A 22,529-nucleotide genomic window follows, 5' to 3' on the forward strand; every position below is an offset into this window, starting at 1 on the left:
TGTGTAGCAGCTAACAATAGCCACACCACTCTAGAGTCGATCGACAACAACGGGAGGTAATAATAAATCTATCGCGACTAGCGACTGGACCGCTGAGCGCCGTCTAACACAGGATCTTTTTTCAGAATTAGACGGGATGATTTAGATCGGGAGTTATGATCGTTTTAAGATTTTCGTTTTCGTCAGCTAAACAGGCAGGGGAGATTTTCGATGACGTGTCACTTTTTGACACGTCATCGGATCGGGCAACAAGCGCTCCAAGGCTCTAGAGCGATGCGAACGGTTTTGTTATCATTAATCTCCGTTCTGTTTATCAATCTCCGTGTTGGGCACTTGACCATGACCTTGAACTTGGACGGAGAACTCCGCCCTGGGCTTCCATAGTTTAATGTCCGTCTCGGCTTGTCTTGTAGCATTGAAGGTCTTACATATTTGACTGTACAGTACAGTACAGTACAGTACAGTACAGTACAGTACAGTACAGTACAGTACAGTACAGTACAGTACAGTACAGTACAGTACAGTACACACATCCGGAGGCAGCCATGTGACATCTATGTCCGATGACAACTCTTGAAAGCATAATTGAATGTCTCGGAGAATGATTCTGCACGCGTTCGCTTTGATGGATGTAATTAAGAGACAGGGTTTGAAAACCAAACGCCTGTGGTCTCGGGAGGCTGGTGACAGGGCAATTGAAGAGGGTGACAGGCCATTGTGGGTGGAAAGGACACTGTACTGTCCTCGTTTTGAGAGCAAGGGAAATCCTCATTTCAGCATTTCACATTTTGACAGCCATGTTATTTTGTCTTTGAAAGTGTGTCACAAAGGCCAGCTGCCTTCTGCATGCAGGGCCCTCGTCTGTAAAGACTGGCTGTTTTATTTATTTGACATCCTAATTTGACTTCATGGATTTAACTTAATCCAGCAGCCTTAGAAGACAGCCATTGACGGGGGTAGCGACTACTACAGTACAGCCTTTGTCTTCCTGGAAAGTTAGAATGTGCTTGGATTTATTAAAAACTATTGAATGAGTTTTTCTTTTTGAGAGGGAGGTTAATTATTACAAAGTCCACAAGAACAATGGTGCTCTAAAATATCCCCCAACAAACATTAATGCTTCAGCATGACTCAACTGTAGTTGTGTTGAGTCATATTCAATATTTACACAATGTGTGACGTTTCCCTCTGCTTGCGAGGTAGAACATCAACACTTTATTGAGTTTTCCGCGTCTTCAATGAGTGGCACTGTGTCTGTCTGTGTCATCATGCCCCAAGCTATCCCAACGCTGACCGTGGCCCACTCAGCGCCAACACTCGCCCCTTTGTCAAAAACCTAGGAGTGCAGATTAGTGCCGTTGTCAAAGCTAGCTTTTTCCAACTAAGGCTGCTGGCCAAGATCAAGGCCTATCTACCTCCCTCAGACCTAGAGAAAGTTGTCCATGCCTTCTGCTCTCACTTGTTGCTTTGTTTTTTGTTTTATTTTCTTTACATGCTCTTGTTGTTGCCTTGTTTTTGTTTACATGCTCTTGTTGTTGCCTTGTTTTTGTTTACATGCTCTTGTTGTTGTCTTGTTTTTGTTTACATGCTCTTGTTCAGCACTTTGGTTTGTCTTCGGTCAATGTAAATGTGCTATACAAATAAACTTTGATTTGATTTGATTTGTGTGGGTGTATGGTATACAGCCAGTGTTTATAGCAGTGGCGTTTACAAACATTTAGAGGGGCATCTGAAAATATGTTGTTCCAGGGACCCCCCTCCCTCCCAGAAGCAAAGATTTGAGTTAAAAACGTTCGCTCTGAAAGAATATAATATTCAAAGATTTGCGCCACATTTTCATGATTTTTCAAAAATAGAAGACCTATACAAGCTCATAGCGCGGCACTCGGTGCCGCGCTATGAGCTTGCAGCTCTGCTATTTTTCAATAGCTAATGTATACCATAATGCTTAAAACACCGAAAGGGGTTCCCGCCCAAAATGTGTTAATTGTAGTTGAGTAAAAAGTACCCCACTGAGCATTTTTCAGGCTAAAATATGTCTAAATGGCTGTCTGAAAATGGGTTGTATAAACTGTGGTCTAAAAATGAACGTTTTTCTAGCAGTCTAGGCTTAGATTAAAACAACGTCGTTTCAGCAGCTATATACGTAGATGTTCGAAAAAGGGCTTTTAGACAGACGTCTAATAGCCGACTATTGCTCAGTGGGACGTATATTTGACTGAGACATGTATATAGTGTTGTAGAAGTACTCCAGTAAAGTGAACGTACGTACTCACAACTAGGGATGTCCCGATCACGTTTTTTTGCTCCCGATCCGATTCCGATCATTTGATTTTTATAAAGTTTTTTTTTGAGTGTGACTAGTCTTTGTTTGATGATCTCTGACTGGGACCAGAAGGAAAACAACTGGCATAAACACAACAGTTTTTTACAAAATATCATTGCTTATACATCTTTCTTTGAGATTTACATTAGACAATTAAAAATCCGAGCTTTTCTCCCCGATTCCGATCTTTTGAAAATCATGTGATCGGAGCCGATTTCCGATCTCCCGATCCGATCAGGACAACCCTACTTATTGTACATGAACATAAACAATAGAAAGATCTGCTATTCCGCACCGAAGTCTCACTTTGTAATTTACCTGGGTCACGCCCCCCCCCCCACCCCCACACACATTCCCCACAATATGATGATGATGATGATGATGATGATGATGATGATGATTATTTTTAATTAGTAATTTTAATCCCAAGTGTTCAGCAAATGCAAATAGCATTTGCATTCAAAAAGCCATTTAAGTGCCTCTGCATCACTGAGCCCAATCAAAACTTTGTCTTGCCCCGTCCTAATCCATATTACAATAAAAAAATAAGCTAAAACTGACATGCTCAAACTAATTAAAATAAACCTATAAGCTTGTGTTATTTAAACAGATGAGGCTACATAAGGTTCATTGTTTGGTATCCTATAGACGCCTTAACAGACGACGTCACACTGATAAGAAACAGCATGCGCGCGCATAAAGGCAGCAGAAGAACACCACCTCTCATAAGATGCAATGGAAAAGTTCTAACTGCACTCACGTGTAAAAAATGCCCCATCAAACTTTCAGATGCTGTTTTTCTCCCAGTGTGGAGGAAGAATGATTAGGATTTTTATTGTGATCTCTCGCCCTTGAAATATATAATCCTTGGTTTCTGTTGTGTTTGAACAATAATAGCAATTCAAAACAGTTGTCCTCAAAACCACACCTCCAGTCGCTGTCATAAGAACGGAGGTGCGCTCATGAACACAGATTCACGGCAGCAGAGCCTATTTGTGCACGGCTGCACGCGTACCTGCAGTCCATCAAGTATAATTTATGCTTCGTCCCGCGATGTTGTCGCGCACGCAGACCTCTACGCTCACAACAGTCGCATCTGCGATGCGATGTGAGCTTGTATATCAGCTGTTCTCTGTGCGCAATACTGTTGGGCTTTGAAGTATAAATGTCTCCTAGGGTGCACCTCACTAGCCAACTCACAAGAGGAGGTTGAATGGACTGAAACCAGCGCTCCCCAAAACAACAGGTTTGGAGATCTGTTGGGAATTGATTACATGAAACAGTCCCAATGTTTGTAAACAATGAATTGGTCTATTGAGCCGAGCTACAGTACTAAATTTAAGATGGCTCAGGGGCCACTCAGCAACATTCCAAAGGTCCAAAGGGCTGCAAGCTAATAATGTTGTGATAATCCAGCGTATAAGTCAGTTTTAACTTGGAGGACCAATGCGCTCCACACATACTGTATGCAACATTGCAACTGTGACGGGGATCCCCAGATCCGAAGGTCAACTTCACTTCGCATGGAATAATATGTCCCGGCAGTCCCGTTTCTCTTTTCATTTTTATAAACCACTATATGCCGCAGCTCGGCAAATACAATATATAGCTGCAGCTAATATCACCCAACGATGCTTCTCGGTAACATTTTTATTTTAATTAATCACTTAATTATTTTTTTTTTTTCTATTATTTTTTCACCTAAACATCATCATTGATGTTCATTGTTTAGTCTTGCAATGCCATTGGTCATGATATTTGCATATAATATATATAATATATATATATATTTGCACAAATTTACACAACTTCAAAATCTCTGGACTCTCTTTAACCCTGATAAAAGTAACTAAAATGCATGTAATACATATATTTGTGTGATCATTAGAATGTCTAGAACATGTATCATGTATTATTGTGAAAGATATCCACCGAATGTAAATTATTAATGTATTATAATTATTTTAATAATTATTATAAATGTGCATACAATTTTCATTACACTTTTTTTCCCCTTTTTTTTAACATGTTTTTTTAACATAAATCCTAGTAGTACAAAGTAGTAGTAAGGTTGAAATCTCTTTTTTGCAAGTAGAAATGTATCCGGGTCTTACTTAATGCGGGCCTCGCGGTGCAAATAGAAAACCACATACCATGTAGGTCAGTTTTAACTTGGAGGACCATGCGCCCTCAATGGGGGTTGGGTTTTTGTGCTAATTCGCTTATTTCCATCAAAATAAGTAGTAAAGTATGGCGCTTGGGATACTATTTACATTATGAGGAAAGGATATATAAAATCCATTTTGAGCGATGGAAATAAGCGAATTAGCACAACACCCCAATGCCCCATTCAATTCAATGCAATTCAATTCAATTAATTGTGGGCTTATGGTAGGGGAAATAGCCCTTTGCACAAAATAACACCTGGACCTCTTTGGTGGGGATGTAACAACTACAAATAAAGGTATAAGAAAGCCTTCTAGCATGGAATTCTCCTTTATAAAGGGGGCCTGCTCCCAAGAGCCGAGTAACGGAAGCCGCCTCTGCTGCTCAGACCGGAAAGATATATTCAACGTAGTCACGGCGTTGGTGCTCACGGGACTGCAGTGCCAATGGAAACACAACCCAGACGGGAGCATATACCATCTGTATAGTGTCATACAAGCAGGACATTCATGTAGGAGTTGTTATTGGTGGAATACCACAATCCTACACTCATCGTGTGTGTGTGTGTGTGTGTGTGTGTGTGTGTGTGTGTGTGTGTGTGTGTGTGTGTGTGTGTGTGTGTGTGTGTGTGTGTGTGTGTGTGTGTGTGTGTGTGTGTGTGTGTGTGTGTGTGTGTGTGTGTGTGTGTGCGCGTGCGTGTGTGCGCGTGCAGGCGTGCTGTGGAACCTGTCGTCCTGCGACGCTCTGAAGATGCCAATCATCCAGGACGCCCTGGCCGTTCTGACCAATAGCGTCATCATACCCCACTCCACCTGGGACTCCTCGCCCAATCACCACCAGGACGACCGCAAGAGCCACCTACACACCTCCCAGGTGCTGCGCAACGCCACCGGCTGCCTCAGGTTCGAGACGCACGCACGCACGCACGCACGCACGCACGCACGCACGCACGCACGCACGCACGCACGCACGCACGCACGCACGCACGCACGCACGCACGCACGCACGCACGCACGCACGCACACACACACACACACACACACACACACACACACACACACACACACACACACACACACACACACACACACACACACACACGTGACACGCATGCATACACACATACATGCACGCACACACGCACGCGTGCATAGTAGCCAACAAACGCGCGCGCACACGCACGAGTGCGGGCACACACACACACACACACATTCACACAAAGTGTCTGCTGTGTATGCATTATTTAGTTGAGTTCTACAATCACAATATCACATTCACAACTCTCTCTCTCTCTCTCTCTCTCTCTCTCTCTCTCTCTCTCTCTCTCTCTCTCTCTCTCTCTCTCTCTCTCGTCTCTCTCTCAGTATCCATAGCAACAACTCTTCCACTCATGTAGATCCCTGTACAGGTCTTCTCTGCATGCGGTTCCAGAGAATCAGACACGGGTCCCAAACGGACCTGAGGATAATTCGAATACATTAGACCCTGCATGCAGTCTAATATACAGTATCTAATATACAGTATAGTAGTCGACCCTCGCTGCTCATTCATGCTCATTTCGCCGTTACGCTTCGAGACTATAATAGCTGCCTGTTAGTGTCACGTCCGCCCCGCCCCAGCAGAGCCTCCAGTGGAGTGAACGTTTCTCATCGTCAGTCCCCGCAGATAATGACAAACATTCTACACCAAGGGTTCCCATATACCTATTCCCATACCTTAGGTGGTTCGGGCATCTGGTTAGGATGCCTAGGGGGGTCCTCGAGGCACGTCCCATTGGGAGGAGACCTCGGGGGGCAGACCAAGGACCAGATGGAGGGATTTACATTGAGTCACTGGCCTTGGAATGCCTCGGGATCCCCCCAGGAGGAAGTTACTAATGTTGCTCTGGAGAGGAATGGAGCACATTATAATGCACTATAAGCATTATAAGCACATTATAATGCATTATAAATGTGCTATAATGCATTATAAAGACGACCTTAATGTAAAGTGTTACCTAATAGTCTTTATTAGGGGAGCACTAGCCTCGGTAGCCAGGCTTTCATTTTCGTCGGCGCAAAAAATGCAAGCCTGGAAGAACGCATTGGGGGGGAGAGGAGGAGCCAGGGGTGACTGACAGATCTGTGAGATCCAATCAGGGCGTGCGCAAATCTCTGCCGCGCCCTGATTGGACCAGAAACCTAACACATTAGCTCAGGCTTATAGGGGTGCACCGATATGGAAATGATTGGCCGATGCCGATGTTTAACACTTTCAGCGCCCCCTGGTGTTCATGTGAAATTCCCGCAGGCAGCCCAGGCAATATCTGTGAATTCTTGCCAACTATACTTCCAGGGCACACAGCCCAACACAGCGAGAGGAGGAGCAAAAAGTTGAACGAGCAGCAGCCGACATGTCTTATAGCTTTCACCACAAGCGGTAATATGTCGGACGCGATGCGATCAGAAATAGATAATGAAATCTCTTGCAATATATTGAATATCGCAATATATTGAATATCGTGATGTTATCATTATCGAGGGCCTAACATCGCCACAGATATCATATCGTGAGGAAGCCATATCGTCCCACCCCTACACCTACTCACGGTCACTGCAGGGTCTGTCCTTGGGAAAACCATACGATCATTTCAAATGTGGTGGATTCAACATATCACTGTCTGACAACTCACTGAGATGTTGTCACTATATGGGCAGGATTTGTCCCGAAACGAGACATAATGCAATGTGAAATATAGGAACTGCGTGCGTGCGTGCGTGCGTGCGTGCGTGCGTGCGTGCGTGCGTGCGTGCGTGCGTGCGTGCGTGCATGTGTGCGTGCGTGCGTGCCTGTGTGCGTGCGTGGACTCATGCTGTGCAAGTAATTCTATTTACTTTCGGTTGTTCGATAGAAGAGAGAGAGAGAGAGAGAGAGAGAGTGAGAGCTCTCATCTCTTTCACTCTGTCATTTCTCCATCGCTCTTCGTCCACTCTGCATATTATTTTGTTTGGTTTTTTTTCTCTTTTATTCTGCTGCCAGTGGTGGTACAGATACTGCTGGTCAAAATATAATAATAATAATAATAATAATAATAATAACCATTCACATTTAAAATGGCGTGCATTTTATTTTTTATTTTTTCAAGATTAAAAAAGAAAAAAATTGAAATATACACACATTATGAGGCTTTGTGAGCTTGTAGATCATATCAACAAAGTATAAAGTAGGGCTGATTAAATAGTGGTCAATCAATATATAAGAATATAATTCTAATCTACCAACAAGCTGGACAACGATGTCTTTTGAAGCCGAGGCATTGTTTCAACGTTGGTACAGTATTGTTCGACTGACACTAAATCTATACTCTGTTCAACTGAAGGAGAAAGCTCGGTTTACACATCTGGGGCTCCATTTTCGTCGCGTGAATCTCGTTTGTGTCCGAGCATAGGCATGGCTGAGGCCCCGCCCCACCTGCCTGTGATTGGTCTACTGACACTGCCCGTCTTGACTGTCCTCCGTGACGCGAGGTTACTCCGTGGTGAGATTGAGAAATAAATAATATAATAGGTTACAAGAGAATGACAGCTTGGCACGTGCGACAGGATGCTAATCAAGGTCTAAATATACACTGTCTATATATAGACGTTGTTTCAACGTCTAATCCGCCTAGACCGCTAAAAACTTTCATTTTTATCATCATCATCATTTATTTAACTCACGACCATGATCACATGGTTTGGAGCACAGATTCATAAAAGTATACAATCAACAGTATTCATTACATTACATGATATACATCGACATATCGGAAGGCTTTCCCTATTTGTACAGTGGAAGAACATTTTTCAGAAAAGCACCCAATTTATGGATTACTTTTTGTTTTTCAGATTTTAGTAATGCAATTAATTTAAACATAGAAGGGCGAGTTAATAAATAAATTGGCAAGTATTTTTGCCTGAAATTCATAATGCTAGCATTCTTACATTCCAACAAAACATGGTACTCATCTCCAATTCTGGCTTCATTTTAGACCGTTTATAACTCACTTTTAGACAGCCATTTAGACAAAGAAATGCTCAGTGGGTTGCATCTGCCACAGTTTAAGTGCCAGGGACGTTAAGACGAGCAAACTTTTTTTTTTTTGATTTTTTTGAATCCATGTTTTTAAAAAATCCTCTAATCTGGTGTGCAGGTGATGACATGCACATTACATGCACAATATAATTACATTTTCTTTCTTTTATTTATAATGGGAAAAGTGGCACCCAGGACCAAAACTGGTGTCCACCCCCTGGCACTTAAAGAGTTAAAAAATATAACGTAAAAATGGAATATGGAGATAAGAGGTTTCTGCCTGATCAGCAGCGACATACATAAATAATAAAACAAGTACAAATGTGGTTCCGCCATGTGGAAAAGTAGGTGTCAGGTTCACTATAACCTCCCGTGCACCACACCAGATGGCAAGAATCATGTTTCTCTATGATTTAGTTTACAACACAGTTGCAGTTATAGTCATTTTTACACTGTAAGAACTGGTCCTATACAACGTTACGGCTTTGTAAAGCCATGCACTGTGTGTGTGCGTTAAATCGGGACCAGGCACTTAACCCATTTAAGCCTGAGATCAGATTCTAAAAATGTATTGTACATCCTGACAGTTTTCTGAAAAAGCTATGTTTCTATGTCAGTCGTTCTTCGATTTTAAAAAAAATAGCAGACCTATAAGCTCGTAGCGCGCCACTCGGTGGCGCGCTATGAGCTTGTAGATCTGCTATTTTTCAATAGCTAAAGCATAGCATAATGCTAACACCAAAAGGGGTTCCCGCCCAAAATGGTTTAATGCCTTTATCTGGACCCAAGAGGTATGTGCGCCAGCCTTCATTGCAACACTCACAAACATTTAAGGATGAGGATTTTATGAATGCCATTTTGTCAAAAAAAAAAAAAAAAACAATTTTGTAAAAAACAATGGAGGACTAGTGGGTTTCCCAGTCCCTCCATTCAGGGCCCTGTTTACCACCTGCAGACTGTTTGGTGCACAGCCAAGCCTTCCTGCTGCCAGCATGCTGTGTGTGTGTTTGTGCATGCGTGCACGTGCGCACAGACACACACACAGCATGCTGCCAGCATGCTGTGTGTGTGTGTGTGTGTGTGTGCACGTGCCGCACAGCGTACACAAATGTCCCGTTGCTCCCTGTAGTTCATAACGAGAGAAAACAACATGTGTTGCTAAATGAGTTCCCAATGAAGTGTGTGTGTGTGTGTGTGTGTGTGTGTGTGTGTGTGTGTGTGTGTGTGTGTGTGTGTGTGTGTGTGTGTGTGTGTGTGTGTGTGTGTGTGTGTGTGTGTGTGTGTGTGTGTGCGTGGATGTGTGCGCGCGTGTGCGTGTGTGTGAACGCACAGCACGCACACACACATCAAGTCATAAGTGGTCAAATGGGTGCGGGGCCCCAAAACACTTACGAGATTTCCAAGTGGCTCGTTCCCCTTATCCAGAAAAAAGGGGTTGGGGGAACCGCGCTGATAGATTATAGTTTAGCGATAAAAATAAAAGTACACCCGTGGTTTGTGAATAGGATGCTCTGATTGAGTTGTGTGCCTGGGGTGTCCAATAGTTAATTATTGAACGCAGGAAGGACAATGAAGTCAACTGAATGATGCAGAGTGACAGCCCAGGCAGTGTGTGGCTCAGATTGGACTCCTTGAAGGCACCGGAGAACCTAACTGTCGACTTGTCGACTGTCATGGCAGTATACAGGCAGCCGGGGGGGGGGGGGGGGGGCGTGGAGCATAGAGTTATATAAAGGATATAGAGCGTCGCAGTCCCGCCTCCTACCCTGGACCAGGAAATGAAACCCAATGCATTATTCTCATAGACATTTCTTAAAGTATTTATATAAAGACGGTTACGCCGCGGACAAAGCCAACTCGAGTCGTGACAACTCATGACAACACAAACAATATTTTGGACCAAACAAATAATTACAAAGAAGAAAAAAACGGCAGGTTACACCACTTTTTTTGTTGTTTTTCTTCTTTGTAATTATTTGTTTGGTCCAAAATATTGTTTGTGTTGTCATGAGTTGTCACGACTCGAGTTGGCTTTGTCCGCGGCGTAACCGTCTTTAAATAAATACTTTAAGAAATGTCTATGAGAATAATGCATTGGGTTTCATTTCCTGGTCCAGGGTAGGAGGCGGGACTGCGACGCTCTATAGGGCAGTATTATGCGTGTCTTAAGTACCAGGTCTTATTACTTAACTTAAGACCTGGAGGCGTGATCAATGCCATTTGGCTATTCTGAGTGGCCAAACAGCATTGACCACGCCTCCGCATAATACTGCCCCTTGTGCGGACTGCCCCGCCCCCTGCTATTAATTTCAACGGAAGTTGCTCAGTGGCGTTTTGAGGCACCCGGAATCCGCATTTGTATTTTTCCCCAGATTTAGTCCAGCGTTGGCCTTTATAGCTATAGCCCAGATGGAGAGGCGTGGCACGGAAAGGATTATTGCTTCAATCACAATCAAAACACAATAGGCTATAGCTACTGTGAATGAATATGCATGCATGCACACGTGCGCATACCCACACAAGCGTACATACACACACACACACACACACACACACACACACACACACACACACACACACACACACACACACACACACACACACACACACACACACACACACACACAAAGCAGATGTTCAAGTTCACAGAAACACAAAGGCCGTTTCCATCTGTGCAAGGAGGCAAAATAAGGAGATTTAAAACAAAGTTAAATTATGTATTATATATATCGTCTACTTGCATATAGTAGCTTATATGTACATTCCGATTCTAAAAAAAGGCTTCTAAATCCTAATAGTTTTCTGAAAAACCCATTTTTCCATGTCAAGGACCCCCAGAATGATTTGGCCCCGGACCCCCATCTGAAAATACCCCCCAGAAGCAAAGATTTGAGTTAAAAACATTCGCTCTGAAAGAATATATAATATATTCAAATTTTTACGATTTTTGAAAAATAGCAGATCTACAAGCTCGTAGCGCGGCACTCAAATGAGTAATACATACATGTACGGATGATTGGATGTCATCTTCAATGGGATTAAAACGGAGTATATGTAATCAGAAGCAGCTGTGTCTGGACGGACGCGCAGAGATGGGAATTAAACAGGTGAATGAAATCAAGATTAATTTCAATTCATGTGAGGCTCGACACGTCCAGAGTAATCTAGTAAGAGAGTAATGACACTCCCGTTGACTCTCATTGTAACAATGGAATGCGGAAGTGCTCATTCTATCTCAATGGAATAGTTCCAGCCATAGGAGCAATGTTTGGAACTATAGCCCATAGGCACCCGCTTTGCGGCGAGATCAAAGCGTGTCACCACTCTCTTACTAGATTACTCTGGACACGTCATCACACATCACATTTCCGTTCAAATAAAGTTATTAAAATTGGATTTTTTTCGGACTTTCGATATAAAACCATGGATATGGTCTAAAACTGTGCAAAAACATATTTCTCATTTCACTACATCTTTAAGGACAGGCCGTGCCAAGCATAGATATATATATAAACACTAGATGGCTCAAGGCGGAGTTTCTGACGTCGTTCACCCGGCAGCCATCTTACTTCGGGGCTACAGTACAGTATGTTCAATGGCAGCTCAAACAGAAACAGTCATAACTCGCTCAAATCTTGACGGATTTACAAACGGGTTGGTTTATTACAAACGTTGTCAACGTGGCTATGATTCAGGACGCGTATCTGCTTAATTTATGTTTTTTATATGAACGTCGTATAAAATCATATACGTATGCGGACGTCTCTGACGTTTATAACAAACCAAACCGTTTGAAAATCGGTTGAAAATTGAGCAAGTTATGGTAATTTAAGAGTACATGCCCCATAGACACAATGTTATGTGTCCCGAGGTAAGATGGCCGCCACGTAACGACGTCGCTCTCCATTGGCCAACAGCGTGGGTGAGCTATCTAGAGTTTATATATATATCTATGGTGCCAAGGCACTGTGTATACAGATGGACGATACATAAGCTAGTTAGTGAGTAGGAGACGACAGCCATGTGTTTTGCAGACAGTCGGCAGGGCCCTCTAATACACTGGCAGCCATCACAGTCACTCCAATCAGCATGTGCAACAGATGCACAACGATGTAGGACACACATGTCTGTGTCCAGCGGCCGCAGGGGACACATGTCTGTGACCGAGACGGGCTGACATGACAATGTCCACGCGGTGCACTGACGTCTATAAGACAGAAGGAGCTCATACAAGGCAGAGGGATTTGTTCGACTATTATTTCTTGGGTTTAGTGCGTGCGTGCGTGCGTGCGTGCGTGCGTGCGTGCGTGCGTGCGTGCGTGCGTGCCTTAGAGTATATATTAATAGAGACGGCACCCGGAGGAAACCCTGAGGCGAAATGGACATAGTGGCCGAATTTGTCATTGCAGCTCGAGCCAGCGCTGGTCCGTTGACTATCATTGCGCACGTTCATGTTATTGGGCCCATGACACGTGAACGAATGTTTCATACGTGAATGCTATGTTTCATACGTGAACACACGCAAACAGTGCAATGATAGTCAACAGCCATGTTATTGGGGCAATCAATCCCAGAATGCACTCTGTACCTACCCGGAAGGAGGAGCGAAATCGCCTCATGCGCTTTTGAGCAACTTAATGCAAGTGGATGGGAGTCTCTATTAATATACTCTAAGGTGCGTGCGTGCGTGCGTGCGTGCGTGCGTGCGTGCGTGCGTGCGTGCGTGCGTGCGTGCGTGCGAGTTATACTTGTGAGGACCAAAATGTCCCCCACAAGTAGTAGAATTTTCCCGGTCCTAGCAAGAAAGAAATGTCCGTTATTTTTTTACTGAAACAAATTTGATTGAAACAGACTACGATTAGACATGCATTTAGAGGTCAGCTATATACGTTACGGTTAGAAGTCTTCCTATTTTATAGTTGTCACTATACCGTAAAATAGACCAGCTCAGTGGCGTTGTGGTTAGAGTGTCCGCCCTGAGACTGGGAGGTCAGGGGGTTTGATCCCCGGGCCGCGTCATATACCAAAGACTCTGAAAAATGGGACCCAGTGCCTCCCTGCTTGGCACTCGGCATCAAAGGTTGGATTGGGAAGTCCCTGCTATACATACTAGCGTCATTTCCAGGGGGTGTACATTACTTGTACATCAAGCTGCCTCACGCTACAGAAACAGGAGATAGGCTCCTGCCCTATGGGCCTATAATCCCTAATGGCTCGGCAAGGCTACATTTTACATACCGTAAAATAGCCGATCTACAAGATCAGCTATTTCAAACTGAATATGTTTGAGAACCACCGCTGTAGTGTGTTATCTCGCCGTCTGCACTGTATACTCTCAATGGATGACCCTGACAGCGTTTTGGACCAACAGACAATGGGATACTCATCAAATTGGTAGCGCTGCGTGCAGTGGAGGCACTCCTAATCAACCCACACTGTAGCCTGGCGTAAAAGCCTTCTATGGCAACTTCAGTGGGACATGAAAGTCAGCATATTGTCACTGAAAAGGAAAAAACGATCTACAAACAGTATTCCTTTTTTTTTCTTTTTATAATCTTTATGACAAGACAAAGGGCAACAATTTACAATTTACAATTTGGGCATTTAGCAGACGCTCTTAATCCAGAGCGACTTACATTAAGCAAGAACAAAAAGCATGGCAATACATCACATACATAAAAAGTAGTCATCGTGAAACATGCGTGAGCTAAGAACGTATAACAGCAATACAGTAAAATACCAAATATCTCCAAATTCTGACTTTTTACTTATTTATTTATTTTTCATACTTGGCGCTATAACACAGCGGTGCAACTTTTGCTACGACCCGTCGCAACGCGACACACTGTGAGCTTGTAGATCGGCTAATTTTGCCGTATTTAAGAAATATACATTGGAAGTGATAATGAAAGTGGTTTAGACTGTGTCTGTCTGTGTTTTTTATGAATAGTGAACCGCTGAGAAGTATTAACAAGGCCTTGTGACTTACATAATAACACCATAATACATGGGAGCCATTGGGAACACGGCTTATTTTGTCCATTTCCTGAAAAGAAGCGAATCACGAATACAAGGTTTCTGCACGACATCAACACTGTTCAAGGCCGTGCGTGCATTAATCCATTTAGGCCTGACCTCAAAATTAAAAAAAAATCTTCTAAATCCTCCAGTTTTCTGAAATAAATATTTTCACGATTTTTCAAAAATAGCAGACTACAAGCTCGTAGCGCGCCACTCGGTGGCGCGCTACGAGCTACGAGCTTGTAGATCTGCTATTTTTCAATAGCTAAATTATAACAATAACACCAAAAGGGGTTCCCGCTCAAAATGGCTTAAACTAAAGCAATGAAAGGCAAGCCTCCTCATGCAGCCGCCCACTCCCTGTCAGGGTATTCGAAAACATTAGTCAGAATGAAGTGTCGTTTTATTTTCTAGACTTTTTTTTGTTGCACTGTTTCATGCCAACTTGACTGAACCAGGGGCGGAGCGGGCCTATACCTCCATAGTGTTATACTGTCATCACGATCCATTAGTATTCAGAGGAGGCGGAAGACAATTTGACCTTCCCTTAAGCGGAGAGACATGCACTTTTAATTGCTCTCTCTCTCTCTCTCTCTCTCTCTCTCTCTCTCTCTCTCTGTCAGTGCACTCAGTGAATGATTGACCCCAGCTGATAGACTGCAGTAGAGAGAAGTGTGATCTCTCTATTTGCCTATTATTACTACGCTGTGTGATGGATGGAGCTGTCCATTCGCCGAGATCACTCATTCTCTCGTCAACGTCCTCGCCTTTCAGATCCATCACTGACTGTTTTAACATAATCATACAAAGTATAACCAGACAGTGGCCTTGTGGTTAGAGTGTCTGCCCTGAAACTGGGAGGTCGGTGGGTTCGATCCCCCGGTCGGGTCAAACCAAAGAGACTGTAAAAACATGGACCCAATGCCTCCCCTTCTTGGCACTCAGCAGACAATGGGTTGGATTGGGGGGGTCGAATCAACTAATCGAATGATTCCCGAGCGCGGCACGGCTGCGGCTCACCGCTCCTTGGCTGCAGCTCACCGCTCCTTGGCTGAGCCTCACCGCTCCTTGGCTGCGGCTCACCGCTCCTTGGCTGCAGCTCACCGCTCCTTGGCTGCGGCTCACCGCTCCTTGGCTGCAGCTCACCGCTCCTTGGCTGCGGCTCACCGCTCCTTGGCTGCGGCTCACCGCTCCTTGGCTGCAGCTCACCGCTCCTTGGCTGCGGCTCACCGCTCCTTGGCTGCAGCTCACCGCTCCTTGGCTGAGCCTCACCGCTCCTTGGCTGCAGCTCACCGCTCCTTGGCTGCAGCTCACCGCTCCTTGGCTGCGGCTCACCGCTCCTTGGCTGCGGCTCACCGCTCCTTGGCTGCGGCTCACCGCTCCTTGGCTGCAGCTCACCGCTCCTTGGCTGCGGCTCACCGCTCCTTGGCTGCGGCTCACCGCTCCTTGGCTGCGGCTCACCGCTCCTTGGCTGCGGCTCACCGCTCCTTGGCTGCGGCTCACCGCTCCTTGGCTGAGGCTCACCGCTCCTTGGCTGCAGCTCACCGCTCCTTGGCTGCAGCTCACCGCTCCTTGGCTGCAGCTCACCGCTCCTTGGCTGCGGCTCACCGCTCCAAGAGATGGGTCAAATGCGGAGAACAAATTTCACTGTGGTAACAGCTGTGTGACAAATCGTACGACTTTGAGTAACTAGTACTCTAACGCATTATTTATTTGTATTTCAGCAACTCCGTTACCGTTACTACATGTACTCATATCTCTGTTCTCTCTATGGAAAGCCTTGCATCATGTAGCTTCGTGGCTGCCAGTGTGAACCATAGAGTTAGGGGAGGACCGGAGCGACAGCCCCGCCCCGGCCCTGCTATATTCATTTCAATAGAAGCTGCTCAGTGGCTCAGTTTTGAAGCACCCGGAAGAACCCTCTACTTTTCTTTTCTGTTTTTGACAGCAAAATTTGGTGTCCAAAATGCGGTCAATGTTAAACCCCAGCTGCACGGGGTTTCCTCGTGCTAAATGCACGGGCCTGTCTGCTGTTCTGGAAGTTTTTGATCTGACTATTAGCAAGCAGAGGGAAGCATCAGAGCTGGTTCAGATTCAGGCTACATCATCTTTATTCAGAGTTGTCAGTCGGTTGTCAGTACAGCAGAATGGTTGCATGATTTCTTCCCAGAGCTTCCCCCAGCTCTCTCTCCCCTTGCTGTCAGATTGACAGCTGCAGTTCAGTTAGAATGCATATTGGGTGAGAGTCCATTCAATTTGACTGAATGGAAGACAAAGTCATGCATATATATGTGGTAGTCTAGTTGGCATTCTAAAATAGCCATTACACTGCATTCTCGGCTCTGATCAGTAGGGCTTCAGCACTTCAACGCTGGAGAGCCCTTAGAGTATATTATGAATAGAGACGTCACCAGAGTTCTCCTCCCATCCACTTGCATTAAGTTGCTCAAAAGCGCATGAGGCGATTTCACTCCTCCTTCCTTGTAGGAACAGAGTGAATTCTGGGATTGATTGGGCCAAACTCATGAACGCGCTGCCATTGCACTGAAACCGCGTTCACGTGTCATCATGAACGTGCACAATGATAGTCAACGGACCAGCGCGTTCATGAGTTTGGCCCACGCTGCAATACCAAATTCGGCCACTATGTCCATTGCGCCTCAGGGTTTCCTCCGGGTGCCGTCTCTATTAATATATACTCCTCACTGGAGCCTCACTTGGTGTGAACGCAACATAAGGAGGGCAACAATTTCCTTGTTCATCCGCAGGGTTTGTTGCAGTGTTGTTTTTGGCAGAACATTTCCATTTTAGTTTTAGTCATAGTCTCTTGAATGGTTTTCATTTAGTTTTAGTCACATTTTTGTCACCTGGAATGTTTTAGTGTTAGTCTAGTTGTAGTCGACTAAATGTACAGTTGATTTAGTCGACTAAAATGTATTTTGGCGGGTCTTGATGCCGTCATAATGAGTGTTTTTACACTTGCTGAAAATAGCCAATCTACAATCTACGCGTTGTGTGCACTTGTAGATCAGCTATTTTCAGCATGCAACCAAGTGTAAAATGACATAAACTGGATCTCTTGTCCACTATAGTCCCTTCCTAACATTTTAGTCTAGTTTTTATTTGTTGACGGAATTGTCAATATATTTAGTCATCATAGCTTACAGTTTCCATTTAGTTTTTGTCAGTGGAAAAAGGTAGTCGACGTGAGTAGTCTGTTAGATAATTAAGCGGTGAACCCTCTCGGAGGGCACGCACCCCTCCTCACAGCACCCGGATGAATCGGTGACCGCCTGACATGGGCCTGTCTATATAATCAGTAATCACATTGATTTAACCCATTTTGCGCGGGAACCCCTTTTGGTGTTTTAAACATTATTATGTTATAATTTAGCTATTGAAAAATAGCAGATCTACAAGCTCATAGCGCGCCACCGAGTGGCGCGCTACGAGCTTGTAGGTCTGCTATTTTTGAAAAGTCGTGAAAATGTGGCACAAATCTTTGAATATATATTCTTTCAGAGTGAACGTTTTTAACTCAAATCTTTGCTTCTGGGGGGGGTCCCTGGAACAACATATTTTCAGATGTGGGTTGGTGGCCAATTACATACATTTGTGGGTGTCCTTGACATGAAATATTGAGCACCACTGATACAGAAACATGAGGTTTTTCAGAAAACTGTCAGGATTTTGAAGACATTTTTTTTAATTTCGACGTCAGGCCTAAATGGATTAATTAGAATTTGAATATGGAGCGAGCCGAGGTGAAGGGTTTGTATAGCTCCATTCAGCAGCACAACACCGACACTGCAATTACCACTGGCCCTTACTTTCTAGTTTCTGCCATGATTATATCTCCGGAGAAATACTCTATAATCACTCTCTGCGTGTGGTGCACTGGCATTTGAACAGAGCTGGAAAACAAACTGAGGTCATTTACTCAATTCCGAGGTAATTTTAACCCATTTAGACCTGAGGTCGATTCTACGAATGTCTTCTGCTCACATTATTTAATGTCAAGAAACCCCAGAATATGGATTTGGCCCCCCATCTCAAAATATGCGGCCAAATTTGGCTGAGGAACTGCCTTGAAAGGTTCACTTCTGTGGTCTCTAACATTACACCTATAGCTACATGTTTAAGCATTTCTTTTCATATTTACACGTCAATTTCAGCTCTGACATTTGTTTCAGACATGCTCTAGTACAGTATGTGATGAGTCTACCTGTGCTATTAACTCATTTTGGATAAAATATAAATAAATTCAGTTTTTCTCCTCGGGTGAAAAGCTTGCACGATGACAAATCTGGTCACATATGTTGTTCCAGGGACCCACGCAGAAGCGAAGATTTTAAATGTTTTTTTTTTGTGGCTTTCGCCTTTATTTTATATATTTTATGGAGGGACAGACAGTAGGCTGACAGGAAATGGGGAGAGAGATGGGGGGGAAGACATGCAGTAAAGGCCGTCGGGATCGGGAGTCGAACCCGCGGCACACTGCCAGACTGGATTACCAGCCAAGGACCTGCCTGGACCACTGAGCCATGGCCCAGGCCAGAAGCGAAGATTTGAGTTAAAAACGTTGACTGTGAAAGAATATACTGTATATGCAAAGATTTGCGCCACATTTTCATGACTTTTCAAAAATAGCAGATCTACAAGCTCGTAGTGTGGCACTCGGTGCCGCGCTATATGTAGCTATGTAGCTTGAAGATCTGCTATTTTTCAATAGCTAAAGTATAACATAAAGCTTATAACACCAAGCGGGGTTGCCCTCCAGAACACGGAGGATGGAATACGGATGTGTATATTACAGGAAACTCCCGTTAAACTTTCCAACAAACTCCGGCAAACTCCCGAATTGTACCATCACACCTGTATATTACCGTATATTAACTGTATATGCTGCTAAACTTGAGGTTTACAGGCAAAATACAGTGCCCATAATTGCCCGTTAACTCCTCTTTTCACGCAGTGGAATGGGTTAAGTATTTCCATTTTTGATAATTTATCTCAGAGACAAATATAGTACGTTTTACTCCACTGTGTTTATTAAGACAGCTGTAGTTGCCGCAGGTTACTTTGTAGATTTTATTTTGGAGATGAATCTTTGACCCAAATCATCTGCTGTTTTCTACTTCAAATGCAATGCTGCTTATTTAGTCGTCGTGCGCATCATTTTGTGACACCAGAGTTTTTGCTTCATTTAATATAGTGGTTTTGATACTTTCAGATGCCAACTTATTTATGCATTTTGTCCTGATTTATCCGATTCCCCGGGAGGCCATAATATTATCAGTTTACAAATTTGTACAATTTAATGCAGGATATTATGATAAAGTTTGGAATACAATTAGCTGTTTAGTATAATTGTCTCATCAACATGTCCACATGCGCGCAGTGATGGAAGAGTTCTCCCATTTTTGTACTTGAGTGAAAATACAAAAGTATTGGCATCACAATATACTCTCTCTTTATATCTCTCTCTCTCTCTCTCTCTCTCTCTCTCTCTCTCTCTCTCTCTCTCTCTCTCTCTCTCTCTCTCTCTCTCTCTCTCTATCTCTCTCGCTCTCTCTCTCTCTGGCCACTACGGGGCTCCGTAATAAAACTATGTTTTCAGGAGACATTGCGAGTGTCGGATCAGTATAGGGCAATCCAAAGCTCAAGGGCCTGGGCCGCAAAAGCCTGATCGCCCGTGGTGACAGGGGCGATAATCTTCTTCTTCGAGTTCCAATATGGGGCACAGGCCACAGCTGATGGGGTATACGTAGGTTCTGCCAGGTCTCACAATCAAGAACGACCTTTTTTTGCGTTTGCGCGTCCAGTGAATGAACGCGCGTGCGTTCGGCACACTGCCAGCACTATAGAGCGTCGCAGTCCCGCACCCTACCATGGGATTCATTTCCTGATCCATGGTAGGGGGCGGGACTGCGACACTCTATATCGCCACTGCTCCCACAGAGTTATATAAGGCTGCTCCCCCGACGCTGGGTCTGCTGTTTCCGAGTCTCCTCCCACTCGAAGAAGTGGTTAAGACATTTTGTAGAATGTGGTCTCAGTCCTAAATGGGTTAAATAAAATTGAATTGACTAAAATCTGAATCCCCCCTACCACGCACCCCTTTTTCCCCTCACTGTATATGTTTCTTTTCCCTTTTTACCTCCTTTATGATGAATTCCTGTTCTGTTCTTTGGCTATATAGAAGTGTCTATTTGTACGTCTCTAAATGTTTTGATGAATTGAACAAGGCGGACCCTCTTGTAAACAAGTGTAATGCTTAATTGGGTCGTCCACTCACAGTTAACAGTCTTTGTATTGAGTTTGTGCTTGAAATGTACTGTAATTCTGCAAACTGTTAATAAATATTTAAATCAATCAATCAACGTGATGTGATGTGACGCGACGCGACGTGACCGGCCCCAGCTCGAGCAGGCATAAAATACTCTTCTGTGGAGAAACACATCAGGGCCACGTACGGCAGTTGCACGTATTGTTTGCGGATCTGCGCGTGTGCCCCACGTGGCGATAATGACATGCCCACCGCCGGGATGCCAGATTGAAAGTGTTTAAAAATGACGTGCACACTGTGTTTTAAGGATTACAGTGCTGTGGTGGTTCTCTGATCGTCGCCTATACGAAGTCTGAGCAGCAATCCTTGCCGATACGGAGGCTCAGTGTTTTTTTCATCTGGTCTCAAGCTAAGTTCTTTAAATTGTGGCAATAAGCTTCCAGCAGTGAATCTGAATGTTCCCTCATTATGTTTTAAGGACAAGCAGACCTGTTAAATTATCTTCTACTCTCTCTCTCTCTCTCTCTCTCTCTCTCTCTCTGTATCTCTGTCACACTCACTCACACAAACACACGCACGCACACACGCACACGCGCACAGTGCCTGTCTGCCCTGTACCTGTGAACAAACACATTCTGAAGATGCACACGCAATAAGGGACAGGAATGCATATTTGTGTGTGCACTGTGTGTGTACACTCACTGGTGCACGCACGCACACCAACGCACACACCCACACACAAAGACCAACACACTTACAGATCGAGACACACAATATATTCCCTTACTGACCATTGCCCTGTTCTGTGTGTGTGTGCGTGTGTGTGCGCGTGTGCACGTGACTGTGCGTGTGCGTGCGCGTGTGTGTGTGTGTGTGTGTGCGTGTGTGTGTGTGTGTTCCAGGAATGTGAGCTCGGCAGGCGAGGAGGCGAGGAGAAGGATGAGGGAGTGTGACGGCCTGACAGACACTCTGCTGTTCGTCATCCAGACATCTCTGGGCAGCGGCGAGATCGACAGCAAGGTGCGTGCGCGTGTGAGAGTGCGTGCGTGTGTGTGAGTGTTGCGATCAATCAAGGTGGCAGTGTCTGCAGGAGGTGGAGTGGTTGCACGGGAATCGGAAGCTTCCCGCTTCGCTCCCGGCTCCCCCTGAGTGCCCTTGAGCAAGACACTGAACCCCTAACATACATGCTCCTGGTGAGCAGGTCGGTGCCTTCATTTCAAATGATGTAATGCACATTGTGAAGCACTTCGGATAAAGTCGTTGTCTATAGAAAGAGAACGTGATGTCACACCCAGGGCTGGACTGGGACAAAAATTCGGCCCAGTCATTTTTGCGCAAATTTGGCCCAGACCGGCCCACCACAACCAGCGGCGCAGATAGCAGAAACTATACCGCCCGCTCCGTCGAGGCACACATACGTACAAACAAACAAACAAGCCCTAATACCACCACTTTTACAGAACAACATAAATGATACAAACCAACAGACAACTACACAACCCTTTGTTGCTCTCACAAGAATGATGCTGGCAGAAGGATTCAAGACAGAAGAGGGTTTATTTGTCACTCACTTTGCCTACCTGCCTGTCAAAAAAATAAAAAAAATCATATCATAACTTGAGCGCCCCCCTACGGTCACGGCCCACCTGTAATATGACCGGTATGTCCTGTGGC

General features: G+C 44.6%; 1 protein-coding gene across 1 annotated transcript in view; it reads left to right on the forward strand.

The window, feature by feature from the left end:
* Nucleotides 1–22,529, forward strand: part of LOC306913334 (catenin delta-2-like) — a gene marked incomplete at its 3' end in the record, with an annotated part of 786,501 nt that overhangs the window by 583,592 nt on the left and 180,380 nt on the right. The window contains exons 15-16 of the mRNA XM_079489921.1: nt 5,205–5,394; nt 21,758–21,875. Of these exons, the coding sequence (XP_079346047.1) occupies nt 5,205–5,394; nt 21,758–21,875 (308 nt within the window). The remainder of the gene's footprint in view (nt 1–5,204; nt 5,395–21,757; nt 21,876–22,529) is intronic.

The sequence above is a fragment of the Electrona antarctica genome (genome assembly GCF_951216825.1).
Source record: "Electrona antarctica genome assembly, chromosome: 20".
NCBI lineage: Eukaryota > Metazoa > Chordata > Actinopteri > Myctophiformes > Myctophidae > Electrona > Electrona antarctica.